Source organism: Sinocyclocheilus anshuiensis, unplaced genomic scaffold (genome assembly GCF_001515605.1).
Source record: "Sinocyclocheilus anshuiensis isolate Anshui unplaced genomic scaffold, SAMN03320099.WGS_v1.1 scaffold999, whole genome shotgun sequence".
NCBI classification, from domain to species: Eukaryota; Metazoa; Chordata; class Actinopteri; order Cypriniformes; family Cyprinidae; genus Sinocyclocheilus; species Sinocyclocheilus anshuiensis.
The window spans coordinates 1217476-1232162 of record NW_015544197.1 but is presented as its reverse complement, the minus strand read 5'-3'; the positions used below and the strand labels follow the sequence as shown (position 1 = coordinate 1232162).

At 37.7% G+C, this 14687-nt stretch overlaps 1 protein-coding gene across 2 annotated transcripts in view; it reads left to right on the top strand.

The window, feature by feature from the left end:
• The window catches only part of tbc1d23 (TBC1 domain family, member 23), a 23460-nt gene extending 8780 nt beyond the window's left edge, over positions 1-14680 (top strand). Inside the window, exons 3-19 of one of the 2 annotated variants that reach the window (XM_016497282.1) lie at positions 1588-1693; positions 3140-3344; positions 3478-3601; positions 4335-4459; positions 4582-4628; positions 4735-4838; positions 4993-5115; positions 5664-5756; positions 5985-6155; positions 6269-6311; positions 6550-6656; positions 8929-9065; positions 9365-9409; positions 10274-10362; positions 11341-11476; positions 12672-12866; positions 13286-14680. In XM_016497282.1, the coding sequence (XP_016352768.1) occupies positions 1588-1693; positions 3140-3344; positions 3478-3601; positions 4335-4459; positions 4582-4628; positions 4735-4838; positions 4993-5115; positions 5664-5756; positions 5985-6155; positions 6269-6311; positions 6550-6656; positions 8929-9065; positions 9365-9409; positions 10274-10362; positions 11341-11476; positions 12672-12866; positions 13286-13370 (1935 nt within the window). In that variant the 3' untranslated portion in view covers positions 13371-14680. The remainder of the gene's footprint in view (positions 1-1587; positions 1694-3139; positions 3345-3477; positions 3602-4334; positions 4460-4581; positions 4629-4734; positions 4839-4992; positions 5116-5663; positions 5757-5984; positions 6156-6268; positions 6312-6549; positions 6657-8928; positions 9066-9364; positions 9410-10273; positions 10363-11340; positions 11477-12671; positions 12867-13285) is intronic. The other variant, XM_016497283.1, reaches the window with a different exon arrangement.
• Positions 14681-14687: the final 7 nt, after the last annotated feature.

Here is a 14687-nt window from a genome sequence, read left to right as displayed (position 1 = left end):
GTTTGTTTTGGTGATTTCAAATGTCAACATTGGCTACCAGAAATCACTTACCCCACCTTTAACAAAACTTGACATCGAGCACAGTTTTATCATATGCAAAATGTTTCAATACAAAACTTTTATTCAAATGGAATTTGTGCAGTTTTTCAAACCTTTAACCCACGGGGGAAAATCAACCCATGGCAACAGTTTAACCCTTTCGCACGTGAGTTTAAAATATTCTAGCTGAGCCCCCAGCGTGAGTTTTTTTAGGGACCGTTATTTTAGAATGTATCACCATATTGTTTCCATGGTGACGCGTCATGCTTGTCGTGACACAACGCAGCCACAATAGATCTGTATGACACATGGATCGCTTTTATTTAGTTTTTCCTGTTTTATTCAAAATATTCACAAACATGCTCACTATATTATGAAATATCTGATATTCCGGTTCTAAAACATTTGCAAGTAAATCTATTTGGTAGTTTAAACACTTTTATATATGACCGTGTTAGTTGATCTATACCGGATTTTGTATTTTGCAAACTGTAAATGTATGGTTTTGCTAGTACTTATGTGTATTTAAATGTCTGAAACCTATAATAAGCATTATATGGTTTAAAACACTGAATATTTGTGATAATATGACAAGCGCTCAGCGCGTCGGATCTGGCTCTGCGCCAGTCAAAGCGGATTTAAATTCAGCAGTTGATGACGTGACGCACTGAAAGTTCTAATCACACCGGTGTGATCGTACGCTTCAGGGACCAGCCAAGACTGATCACACCGGTGTGATCGTACGCGTTAAAGGGTTAAAAGCAGCCTATTTCCAAGAAAAAAAAAAAGCGGACTTGACAACCCTGCATCCAACGCGAGCTACAGGAGTCAGATTTCACTTTTCAGAGAAATGACTGACAAGATCATGCTGGTAGATTTGCTGCTCAACAGATCCTGAGCTCATTGACAAAATCTGATCTCGTTAGATGTGCTTACTTTACACAGAGCATGCGTGATCGCATAAACCAAAGTGAACAGAGCGCTCATTCAAAAGAGATTTCAGTACCCCGCATATTGATAGCGGCTCCCTGATGCGCGAAAATTCTATGCAATGTTAGAATGTTTGCGTTAGCGGACACAAAAATCACGGGAGCGGGTGATAATGGTCTGAAATTCAGCGGGAGCGGGATTAATAAAACAGTCCCGCGAAGGGCTTTAATACAAAAACGAACACAATGAATGGCGACTGTAGAAAGCAAGAACCGAATCCAGGACATTTTGGGCGATTTAGAAATCCCGGCCAGACGCATTTTTTTTTAGTTCCAAAAAGAGAATATGTACGTGAAAATAATAAATAAAAAGAGTGGGGCTGCTGTGAGTGCAGGCAGCCTAGGGACAGCATCCATATTTCAACCCAGTGGCATGACAACACTGGCCCTCACGGCCAAGAAAACAGACCGGCCCACCGGGAATTCTCCCGGTGCTCCCGATTAGCCAATCCGGGCCTGATATCATACACTGTGCTTCAGGAGCCTTGTTGAATTTCTGTTGCCTTTTTTGTGCAAGTTTTAATTCTGGCTCTGATGTTGAACATGTGTGTGTTGACAGATTGCTTTGAACGTGTCTGGTAAAGGAGATAGTCTGTCCTCATGGGATGGGGCTTTGGACCTAGCAGAACAGATGCTCATTCACAACCGCAGTCAGCAGATCATTGGTGAATAACCTTTGCACACCTCACCTCATTTTCATTGTGCCATTTATGTGTAGTAATGCACTACACATTTATAGTATATCAGTTCTATGAATGTGGAGTCAGACACTACATCAGGGGTCTCCAAACTCGGTCCTGGAGGGCCGGTGTCCTGCAGAGTTTAGCTCCAACTTGCCTCAACACACCTGCCTGAAAGTTTCAAGTATACCTAGTAAGACTTTAATCAGCTGGATCAGGTGTGTTTGATTAGGGTTGGAGCTAAACTCTGCAGGACACTGGCCCTCCAGGACCGAGCTTGGTGACCCCTGCTCTACATTATAAGCCTACTGGTTATTCAAAACGTCCTGTGACATATTGTGCATTCCACACATATTTGCCTGTTGGCAAGACTTTCCGTTTGTTTGTGTACTTCTGCAGTTTAAAACACTTTTACTGCAGTGATGACTTTAATTGTAAAGTATGTCTTGAAACTAAACTAGCAAATTATTTTTGTATTAGGAGTACCTTCCTTATCTGTTAGACGTATTATTTTGATGTAATTTGTAATGCATTTAGGCATTTTTATTTAGAAGGTTCTTTGGAGAATTTGTTTAGTAATGTGTTTAAAGTCTGCATGAAATTTCATCTGTTTTGTTAGGCATGTTATAGATATGATTGTGAATTATTCACATATTTCATATATTTATTTTCTTTTTTTGGCCTCATAATGTTTGATTAAAATATCAGAAGTCAGTCTTCCAGGGAAAACTAACTACAGACTTCTGGTGACATGCTGGATTTCTCCAGTCATGCAATCTTAAACCCACCCCTTCACAATCAACTACAAACTCTCATTCATTTTTGAGTGCAACGCCCACATCTCAAAATCCAATCTTTTTTTTTTTTTATGATCGAATATGTCACAATACAGAATAAAAAGATCTGCCGCTATTTCAGTTTCATCATGACTTATTTTATTTTGTTTATTTTCTGAATAAATAATATTCATTTAGTTAGTCATTTAATTAGTTGGTTATTCCAGCTCAAATGCAAACTGTCAACTTTCATTTTAAAGTAAAGTTTGTACACTTAAATAAATAAATAATGCTTTTGACAAATTTTGAATAGATGTACACTCAGATGAAATTAAGCCTCATACTAGTATCTAAGGAAAAATTGGTTCTATCACATGATCATTCATGTCTTGCATTTTGACCTATTCTATCTGATTCTAAGGCCTATTAAAAATAGCTCGTGATAGTTTATCTTGTTAAAACAAAGTTAATAAACCAACAGTACTAGCTTGGTAGCTCATCTTGGAAGGATGCTTCCCGAGTCATAATAAATCCCATGCATTCTTTTATGTTCTGTGCGCAAACCCGTTATCTCAAACAATGTACTAGGGAAAAATATGAATATGAAATAGTGGGATTTCTTATATTATGATGCTAATTTTTTCTTTGCATATAGATGAGCTAGGGATACCAGTGGAGGAAGGGCGGGACCTTGTATCAGATGTGGAGTCAGTGATCACCTTTTACTGCAAGTCCAGAAATGTCACCTTCACTCCAGATCTTAGTTGGCCACACATCCTCAAACCACTCCTGGGCTTACAGCTATCCTGCAAAGACCTCTACAACTGCTTCTACGCCATCATGAATAAATACATCCCCCGGTAGGGGTGTTCATATGTCTGTTTGTATTTTTCTCAATTTTTAAATTGAAACAATTAGGTTGGCAGAGGGGGGACATGCAGGCTTTATATATTAGTTTTCTTGATTTAGGGTCATATTATTTGCCCTTTGCAGAGACTGTGTTGTGAAGGGAAGACCATTTCACCTCTTCAGACTCCTGCTGCAGTACCATGAGCCTGAACTCTGCTCATTCCTGGACACAAAAAAGATCACTCCTGATTCCTACGCCATCAACTGGGTCAGTCGATCTCTGGCCTGTTTGAATATTTTATCAAGTATTTGGCTTAGTACAGGGGGTGTCCAATCCTGCTCCAACTTGCCACAACACATCTTCCTGGAAGTTTCTAGTACAAGTTTCAAGACCTTGATTAGCTGGTTCAGGTGTGTTTAATTGAGGTTGCAGCTTTAAGCCCCGTTCACACTACAAGCGACACGCAACAACAAAGCATCACAATCCCATTCATTTCAATGGAGAGCTGGCAATTTCCGGCGACACGAGCGACAGCGACCGTTGATGACCGGATGGGGCGTGTCCAGCGACGCAACAAAGTTCAGAATCCTTCAACTTTATGCAAATGAAGAGCGACTTTCGGGAGCGACAGCCAATAGGAAAGAAGACAGTAGAGCTCATGTGATCGTTCTCCTCTCAACCGTAGATAAACATACGCAATGGAAGTAGGCAGGCTCTGTTTCTCATTCATTTTTGTTTGTATGTACGGATTTGATTTAGATTATATTTAGTCTTTTTAGACAAAAGTCGCTGCTAGTGTGAATGCAGCTTTAGTCTGCAGGACAGTGGCCATCCAAGAGCAGGATTGGACACCCCTGGATTAGCATATGTAATTTATACTTAATTTATACTTACTATGGATCAATTCTGAAAACGTTTTATGGTCATATTCCTAAAATGAGTCAAATTAATTGATTTGAGCTGTATGCTTTTTTTAATTTTTTTTTATTGTATCCTGCAGATGGGCAGTCTCTTCTCTAGCAATGGTCTCCCTGAGGTGTCACAGGCCTTGTGGGATATTTATCTCCAACAAGCCGACCCTTTTCTCATTTTCTTCCTCATGCTCATCATCCTTGTCAATGCCAAGTATGTGACAGTTCAGACTGTTCAGTGCACTCAATTAATTAATGAACTGCACCAAGGCAGTTTTTCTCTCCTGTTTATGAGATCAAGCAAAAATATGTTTTTCTTTGTTTTCTGATGTCCAGAGACAGCATCCTTACCCAAGAAGGAGACAGCAAAGAGGACATCATCAGTAAATTCTTTCATGCATAATTTATTAAAACAGTACATTACACAAATCTTTTGCATTGTCCTGTGTGACCAAAGTGTACAGCTATATTTTTTTCTTTTTTTCCCAGAAATGCTGGAGCAGTCACCAGCATTACTAGAGGCAGAGGACATTGAAGACTTGTTCTCTTTAGCACAGTATTACAACAGCAAGACGCCTCTATCTCTCAGAAAGGTAAGCGTTAACTGAGTTCTTTGGGCTGGGTATTAACAACTTCTTCTCAATATGATGCACATCACAATAGATGCATCAAGATAGAATTGTGGTGTATCACAATAACAGTTTAGCATGTATCACATGCTTGTTTGTCTGGTTTATGTGTGTGCAGGAGAACCATAATCTGTTTGGCAGCAGTCTGGTGGCTCTGAAGGAAGAAGACATGGACCTAAGTCAGGCTCTCTGTTTGCCTGTATCGGTCCCTGAAATCCTGCAAGCCAACCAGCTACAACCTGTGAGTCCCAACTCTTAAGATAACTGTCGAATACATCTCTACATCATCTTTCATATTTATTAATGTTGATGATCAACATTAAAGGGGTAGTTCACCCAGAATTGTTTTTTCATCTTTTACTCACCCTCATAATCTTTGTAAACCCATAAGAGTGTTCATGTTCAGTACTAGTGGATATATTTTTTATATTCTCTCGCTGTTCTTCAAAAAGCATGGTAAAACTAATCCATATGAATCAAATGGTTTAATCCAAGTCTTCTGAAGAGACTAGATTGTCTTATAGCACATTTACCATATTTCAAGTCAAGCAAGCACTTTTGAGCTTCTGTCCACCATATTGTATGTGCTCACTATATGTAAATTGCAAAAAATCTACTTTGAAAGTACACCGTATCTGACCCTGAAAATTCAGTCTTTCAAGTATATTGTTTTCGGCCAGCTGTGCACAAGAATCCACAACAGATGAGTATCAACATGTGATGCCCTTTTTTCCAGTGATGTTATTCCTATTTAAATGTATGTTTTTTTGTGATTTGTATGCTGTCTAGGAGGGCGTGAGATTTTTTGTAGTTGACTGCCGTCCTGCTGAGCAGTACAATGCTGGTCACCTCTCCACTGCCTTTCACCTGGACTCTGACCTGGTAAGAATTTTTGCAAGCAGAGAAGGCAGCATTTTGTTCATAATAGTTCTAATATGAATTGGCTTTCCAGTTCATTGATTAGAGATTGATTTCCTTTGGATCCACTTTGTTTCCTCAAAAATGCAAAGTTTAATATGTGTAGCTGCCTCACAGAGTAAATACACACAGCTCTATGCACCTCTGTGTCCTTAACCAGCAAAACCGTAATAATATGGTATTGTTTCACAGATGCTTCATAATCCTTCCGAGTTTGCCCTGTCAGTGAAGTCTCTTCTGGAGGCACAGAAGCAGTCTCTGGAGTCAGGCTCTGTGGCAAGCGGAGAGCATCTGTGCTTCATGGGCAGTGGACGTGAAGAAGAGGACATGTATATGAACATGGTGCTTGCCCACTTTCTACAGGTCAGAACTGCATCTGCTGCTGCATATGGAATTGTGTAAATTGTTATTGAAAGCATTTCACAACTGTTAAGAATATAAGTGGTGAATCCATTTTTTTTTTTTTTTTGGTCTAGAAAAATAAAGAGTTTGTGAGCATAGCAAAAGGTGGATTTATGGGTAAGTTCTGTTTTTAGTTAAATTAATAACACTTTTTAATCATCTGTGCATTGCATGTTCTGGGCAAATTTGGGACAACATATAATTAATAAATCAAATATAAATAAACAATTAAATAAATGTAATGTGTTCAGATACAAAAAAAATAAATTTGATCAACAAATTTACATGGTGACAGCAGCAGTTACGTTGTGCAGATGAGACTGACTCTATATAATTTATTTTCTTTAATGCTCAGCATTGCAGCAGCACCTAGCAGATATTAATGTTGAAGGGCCGGATAATGTTTATGTTCACTGGATTGTGAGCACCTCAGGATCCCACAGCAGCCTCAGCTCAGCTGACGTGAGTTTTGAGTGGGTGTGTGATGCACTTTACAATGCTGTTACTTGGCATGTAGCCTACAAACCATGCTTTTGTGGCATTGTTCTTATCAAATGTTCTCAATCCATTTTCAACGGGGTTTCTGTGTGTCTTAAAAAGTCTTAATTTGTCCTTCCACAATTTAAGGCCTTAAATCAGAGCAGAAAGTCTTGAATTCAAAATGTTGCATCATTGCAAAAAAGTAATATCTTTCTAAGTATTTTTGTTTTCCAACGTAAATATCTAAACATCCTAAAATCAAGCTAAATTTACATGAGATGCAAATGTAAAACGAAATCTTGAAAAACTGAGCAAAATTAATTCATTTTATGCCTAAGTCTTTTAATGGGGTATATGAAAACGTCCCTTTTATGTAAGTTGATTTTTTTTGAGCATACTGGCTGAAGGATTGATTTTTCCTGTAAAATAAATGAAAAAGAAATTGAAATCAGTTGGAAGTTGTATTTTCAAACATTGGTCCTCCTTAGACATTTACATTTAGAGAACATATTGATGTTAGGGGTGTGCGATATTGTGATTTTTTTTTTATTTATTTTTTTTATCGTAGATTAATGTCTCCACGATCTGCTTTTGAAGAAATATCTTAGTATCGTGTTACAGCACACATTCTATCAGTTGCAGTTCTGGCACCTCCATCTCAATATCAGGGGCGGATTTAGTGAATTGGGGGCCCTAGACAAAATATAGGAATGGGGCCCTATACATTTGCACACATTTTCCTAGATCAACCTTGAGGTTCCTTTTTTGTTGTGATGCTTGCTGCTGCACAATGGTGCCCCATAGTTGTGTCCAATGTTTCTACATTTTTCATGTACATGTTATAATGGCTTTCTTTCATGTTGTAGACCACGAAATAGCAACTGATTTACAGTTGTGATGCAGGTTTTCACAAAAACAAAATAATTTATAAAATGATAAACCTCACAATTGAGCGTCAGACGTATAAATTATTATATTAATTTAAAACGGGGTAATGTGGGTGGATTTTTGCATTGAACAAAAACTACAGACTGGATTATTGAAAATGAACATTCATTCTCTGCCAGTAGGAGGCGCTTTTGGAACGTCAGAAATATAGAATGAGAAAAGTGTGGAAAAAATATAACCTATATTGACGTGGAAAGTCCACTGATGAGTTACCAGCATAAAACTGTGTGCAAAGGCTGTCTAATTCTAAACTTTAAAATACATTTATTTTTAGTTATTTTAACTACAAATTTAAATGAAACTGAAAAAATAATGAAAAGGCAATTATACATTTACACACCTAAGGATTATATCAAACAAAAAAAGTAACTGTGTGCTCTATGCATCCTCTATACTTTCTCATAAATGAGTAAGCGGCATTTAAAACAATTATAAACATATAATACAAACTGTTTCTCAATATTTAATTACAGCTTCAGATGCATAATATTTTCATCTCCTTCAAGCAGGATACACAAAAAGCACGTTCAATTCGGAAGGTTGTCGTGGTAATAAACACCGTAATCAGCAACTGTTCGCGTGTCAGCGCTTAATGCGCATCTCCTATATGAAAAGCATTTTAGGGGGCCCTTGGCTTTTGGGGGCCCAAGGCGGTCGCCTACCTTTGCCTAATGGGTAAGTCCACCCCTGCTCAATATACTGTGCAAAAAAACGTGATATATTTTTGCCATATCGCCCACCCCTAATTGACATAATGTGTTCCCTTCAATTTATTCCTTAAATTTTCTTTACTTAAAAAGGTCTAAAAAAGTTCTGAAAGTCATGTACCTTTATAAAACCTGCAGAAACCCTGTTTCAAGAGTTTTTATGGTGCTTCTCTGAAGCTTTATCCACCTTATTTTTAACGTAAGAGCAGTGCCATTTTTATCTTGAATGTGCAAGGTGTCCTTTGTCATTCACTTCCAGTTATTTTAGCTGTACAAAAACAGTGTTTTGCTGCTTGATGTTGGTTGGTTTGTAGCTCATTAGTTTATTTTACTTTATTCTTCTGGTTATTTACCTGTAGCGGCTAATGAAGTCTTTCGCATTCACTGGAGATAGTTTATTTCCGCATTGGAAAAATAAGGTGGATACATGTAGCATTTTCCTTTTATTTTCTGGGTGGCATTTAGTGCCATCTTGTGGACATTTCAAGTAAAGCAAGCCATTAAATGTTTCAACTTTCACTGTGATAAGCAAATGCCTCTTTAGTCTTGGATTAATTAACTCCCAAAGTTAATTCACCCCATCTCTTATATTGATACAGGGGGAACTGAACAGCACAGATGGCAAAGGAGTTAAATCACTTGTCAACAAAATGACCTTTGCACTCAAGTCAAAGTCAGTTAATGTAAAAGAGAAGATGATCAGCTTCATTGAAAACACTTCCACACCGGTGGACAGGTGAGCATCTTTCATATTCATTGCACTGGACAGGCATTCTTTCACATTTTCCTTTCCAGATATGTTCTTCATTAGTTGAAAAAAGAAAAATTGAGGGCTGTTTAATGATCAGCGGCCAGTTGCAAAAACGTCTAGACTGCCTCTAGACTGTCTTTTTTTTTTCCACCCCTACTTTATTTGAAAAACAAAAACAAACTTAAATTATATTACGTAGCGGGATTTCTTTAAAGTGATTTGATTTTCTGAAGTCTTTCTGTTTTAATCATCCTCCCGACCTATGCCCTGTTATTTCACACTAGAATATCTTTCAATCTACCCTGGCCAGACAAGGGAATACTGGATCGGTAAGACTTCATTAATGTTTGTCTGTACCCCCACCAGCGTGCATCTGGTTTCCGCAACATGCCCTCTCAAGGTGGCTCTGTCAGCTTTAGCTCATTGTAGGGGTTTTTAAAACCCTGAGCAAATGGCACACTCATGAATGCTCTAACACCATATGCATCTGCATTGCATCTATAGTACAAATATCCTTTTCGTCCTTTTGAATTTCCTGTTTCCTGCTAAAATACTTGTCAGAATAGAGTAACATTCTAGAATTTGCTACTTTGTCATCCACTACCCGACATTCACAAGCATGTGTAGTAGAATTCACAAATACCACTCAGAATGGTGGAAGCTGTGAACCACAGGTCTCGTCACTTTCTGACAGTGTTGGCTGTTTTGACCTCTAACAGTGCTTTTGCCACTTTGTTCCTTTCTTTGTTTTACGCTAGCAGTTTCTGTCTCACAGTCTGAAGTCTGATCTCTGCTGTCTGGGTCCTCATATGTTCTTAACTTGTGTGGAGAGAGAACACAGTCCTTCATTGTTTTTATTCCGATTTGAACACAGCTGTGCAAGACTGCGGCAATTGTGATTAAATGTTAAAGTTGTTCAGTTTTACAGTAAAATAGACTTAAAAGATTAACTTTTGTGCAGTGCCTGGCCTTCCACACTTTGATTCTCATCTCTGGTAAATTGCAAACATGTTAACTTCTCTTTCTTCCAACTAACAGTACTCGACTTTTTAATCCTTGAGGACACCTCATCTCACTGCCATGCTCTTAGAATGCCTGCATTAGGACAAGGAAAACAATGTTGGTGTGAAGGGCAAACCTTTATTCTTCTAGTGGGTCTTGTAAGTACCTATGATGCTTCTTATTTCCTTCAGGCACGTAAGCAGCAGTGATCGGGTGGGGAAGCCATACAGGGGAGTGAAGCCTGTCTTCAGCATTGGTGATGAGGAAGAGTATGATACAGGTAAATACACAGATTTAAATCAGGGACATTCAACCTGCCTGGAGTTCTCAACTTGCAATTTCCTGCAGAGTTAGTTCATACACACTTGCACCCGTGTTGTTATCATTATCTATAACAAACAATTACTTTTTTTTTTTTTTTTTTGGTAATTAAAATAAAGCTGTAATAAAATATAAATATTAGATGAAAAACTTAAATTTACAAAATTTAAATGAATAAATAGAAATGTTGCTGTGGCAACTAACAGAAATAAGATTAAGTTGTAGTAAACTAAAACTAAAAACTACATTAAAGCTAAACAGAAATATAAAAAATGACAAAAGCAGATTAAAAAAAAACAAAACCTAATGTAAAAAAAATAATAAAATAAAAACTGAAAATATAAAAATAAAAGCTGATTCGAAATATGGATGAATACCATAATAGTATATACATGCTAAAATAACGCTGGTTTAGGGCAGAGGCAAGTTTGAGGTAATTAATTTTGGTGTTATTATTGTTACTATTATTTAGTATTGTTGTAAAGCATGATTTTTTTTTTTTTTCAAAAGAACAAATTAAAAAGGAATTAAAGGTGATCATTTGTCAGCTTAAAAAAAAGAATGCCATATGACTTTTGCTGTTTTTTATTAAGTGTTTTGAAGGCATAAAAAAAACTAAAATTATTTATTATTTAGCAAAAATCTTGATTATGGCCATTTCTCTCCTATGCACAGTCATGTGAGTACGTGACAACAGAAGTTTCATACTGGTGTGTGGAATATATTAAATACGATTGTTAACATAACTAAATGTAAATCATTTTAATACTTTCTGGGGAAGTTTGTCAAGCCTCCCTATTGAGCCTGGTCCCCTGGTTGAGAACTACTGTACTAAACTTTTGCCATTCTACATATTTATAAATTTGGTACGCTCCATCTCAAATCTGGGTCCTTGTGTTTTTGCTTAATGTTTTCTTATTTCCTTCCCTCTTTTCAGATGAGATTGACAGCTCATCTATATCAGATGATGACAGGAAAGAGATTGTCAATATTCAGACTTGGATCAACAAACCAGATGTGAAGCACCATATTCCATGTAATGAAGTTAAGGAGACTGGACACATGTTCCCAAGGTGAGGCTATCTGTCTGAACCATAGACTGTATAAAAACATGGACGTAGTGTCCGGGACGTCACCCTTAGGTTTCCGAAGAGCATTTTTGAAGCCTAAAGTAGGCGGAGCCGGCCGTCGCCATCTTGGCAGCGCGTCACCGCACGTCACTCCCGGATAGGCATGGGCCGATTACCGGTTTCAAGGTTCCTCCTCCTGTTGGTGCGAGCGAGCGGTCAGTCACATGTGTTAGGGATGGGCGATACCCCTTATTTTGTTTTCGATACGATACCGATATTTTTCAAGGCAGTATCGTTGATATCGATACCGATTCGATACTTCTGCACTAAACTTTTAAATTATGAAATTTATTAAATTATTAAATTACGTAATGGGTAATGAAAACCACTTAACTTTGTTTAAAACGCATTTTTTAATCCCAAATTTTTCCCAGACATGAAAATATCCAAATGATGTGTCATTAGTAACCCTTTGAAATAATCAATAATTTATTTATTTATTTTTTTTGGAAAAGTGTGTGAAAAAGAGGGGAACTGACTGTCTTCAGAAAAGTTTACGTGGTATTTTCTTTTAATCTCGTCTCTGTATAGTTTATATTTAAGCAGTGTTTCAGGCTGCGCTGCTTTGTTTGCAGTGGTAACCAAGGAAGCACAGTATCTGGTGTTTGAGAAGCGCCTCCTGCTGTCAGAGAGTGAATCTGCATCTATTCACCCCCCTCACAGTTGTCATGAAGGGCAAAATTAGCTATATAGACCAAAACCACTTTTTGTACCAGGCTGTAAACATTTTTTTCTGCTGTAAAGTTGGGCGTTTTAACATGGGGAGTCTATGGGACTGACTCCCTTTTGGAGCCAGCCTCTAGCGGCCAGTCGATGAATTGCAGTTTTAGTCACTTCCGTGTTGGTTTCATGAGAGAGACTGGAAGGTTGCCGCTTGATCTGAACACACGACATGGGATTGGCCTTCCAAGTCAAAATCATGAAATATAAGTTTAAATACCAACAACAACAAAAAACAGATTCCCCTGTAAAATAACAATGTTGCAGATCTCTTAGCCAAGGTAGTCAGTAAAATAATACTGTTGCATATTAAAAACTGTTATGATAATACTTAAGCCCATCAGATACTGGGCCGTCCTAGCTGGTGAATGGTGGGTTGCGTATAATGGTGATAACTGTATTGTTTTTTCTTCCACAGCCATCTGCTGATCACTGCAACACACATGTACTGCTTGAGAGAGATCGCTGCCCGAAAAGGTTTTGCTTACATCCAATCCAGGCAGCCCCTAAACTCTGTGGTGAAGATCACCTCCAAGAAGAAGCATCCAGAACTTATCACTTTTAAGTTTGGCAACAACAATGCTGCAGGAGTGGAGATATTGTCTGTGGAGAGGTATGGTAACTGACAACAGGACACCAATCTATGTTTTACTTTAACTTTTATTTCACATTATTTCCTAGTCTCCATAATACCGTAGACCAGTATTATTTAAGTATTAATTATGTTATTGTAGTTTTTGTAGTAGTTTGTGTACTATTTTATGTATTTTAGTACACCTAAGATGGCTTGAGGGTGAGTAAATCATGGGGTAATTTTCATTTTTGGGTGAACTATCCCTTTAACTTGTGTACTGAGGAAAAAAAAAATGCTATTTGGGGGATAAAGCTCAGTTCCTTTAGACTAAGAACTCAAAATTAAACTCGGTTTTAAAATAATAATGTTTTACACATCCTTAGTGCTTAGTATGTTTACTTATTTTAGTCAACTTTTTTATGTCAGTGTTGTGATATTTCTTGTCGTCTTTTCTGAAGGTATTTAATTCCAAACGCGGGTGACGCCACTAAAGTCATCAAACAGCAAATCATGAAAGTTTTGGATGCTATGGAGAGCTCTTAATGACGGAGACATCAGAGATGCTGCTCTCTGGTCATCCAGGAGACAACCACAGCTCCAACCAAAACCGCCTGAAGGGAAAGGAGGGAGTAGAGCATTCCCACACTGTTTTTTTTTGTCATCATCCCCCCACCTCCTCCCTGGGCAACACTGACGTGGAGTTCTGTCATGACTTTAAAGGCACATTGCCATAATGATTGACAGGAGTTCTAAAACTTTGGGCTTGGAGATGTCAATATGAGAAATTATTATTTTGTTCATTTTGCTTTGTGATTTTGATTTCTGTTTCAAGAAACTGACCTAATTAAGCAAGTTAGATTTTTTCTCTCCTTTATTTGTCTCAAGCCTTAATGAGCGGTAGCTTTTTATATGAGTCTCAAACAGGTCCTCTGGATGAGAATATGGTTTTGGAACCTCAATCAAGGAATTTCATTGCTCTTTATCTGCTTCGGTGTTTGAGGTCACTCATTATTTAGCCATTTGAAGATGTAAACATCATATATTGCTGCATACTCATGTAACGAAGAAGAGTTTGATGTATTTATCAGAGCAGTGTTTTTACAGCAAGCAGATTCACCTGGAGCCTCAGTACAGGCATCGAGGTGAATAAATATACTTAATTTTCATATTTGGAAAGTATGCTACCCTACGGGTTGCTGCTTGCACAAGTGGCTGCACCAGTGTGACACATGAATACTTCCATACAACTCTGCTGCTCTCTCTGTTGATTGACTAAAACGCCCTGAAATTATTAGAACCTTTTGTCAGTTTCTGGTTCCATAAAGTTGTTTTGTGATCGCAGCTTTCAAGTTTAAAGGGAACAGGTTGGTGAGACAGTTAAAAGAGTCTTCTCTAAGTAATGGCTAAGTTTACCAGAGAATGTATTGAGAACCTGAAGTTTAGGATGCCTACCACCTACTTACGAGAATCGTAATACAAGTATTATGTATTAATGCGGAAGCACTAAAGAAAAAATGTCTTGTGAATCTAGTAGCCATCAAAAATAAAAGTATACACAAACCTTAAGTCAAGTGAATGTAAAGAAAACTAAAGGTAAAATTAAGACTAAGGGAGGGTGATGCATAACATTTTGGAACTAGTCCTGTCAGTTTGTCACACTGTGCAAGTTCTAAAAATTATTTTTGAAAGTCTTAAATGAGTATAAGATTTCTTATGTCCAGTACGTTAAAAGCTGTTCAGAGGACCATATCCCCAGTGCTCAACTTTTTAACCATTGTTTATTGTTATCTGTTAAACCACAGAAAGCCATTGATAAAATCTCATATTTAAAACAATTATAATAAGGTCCACCATGTCTGA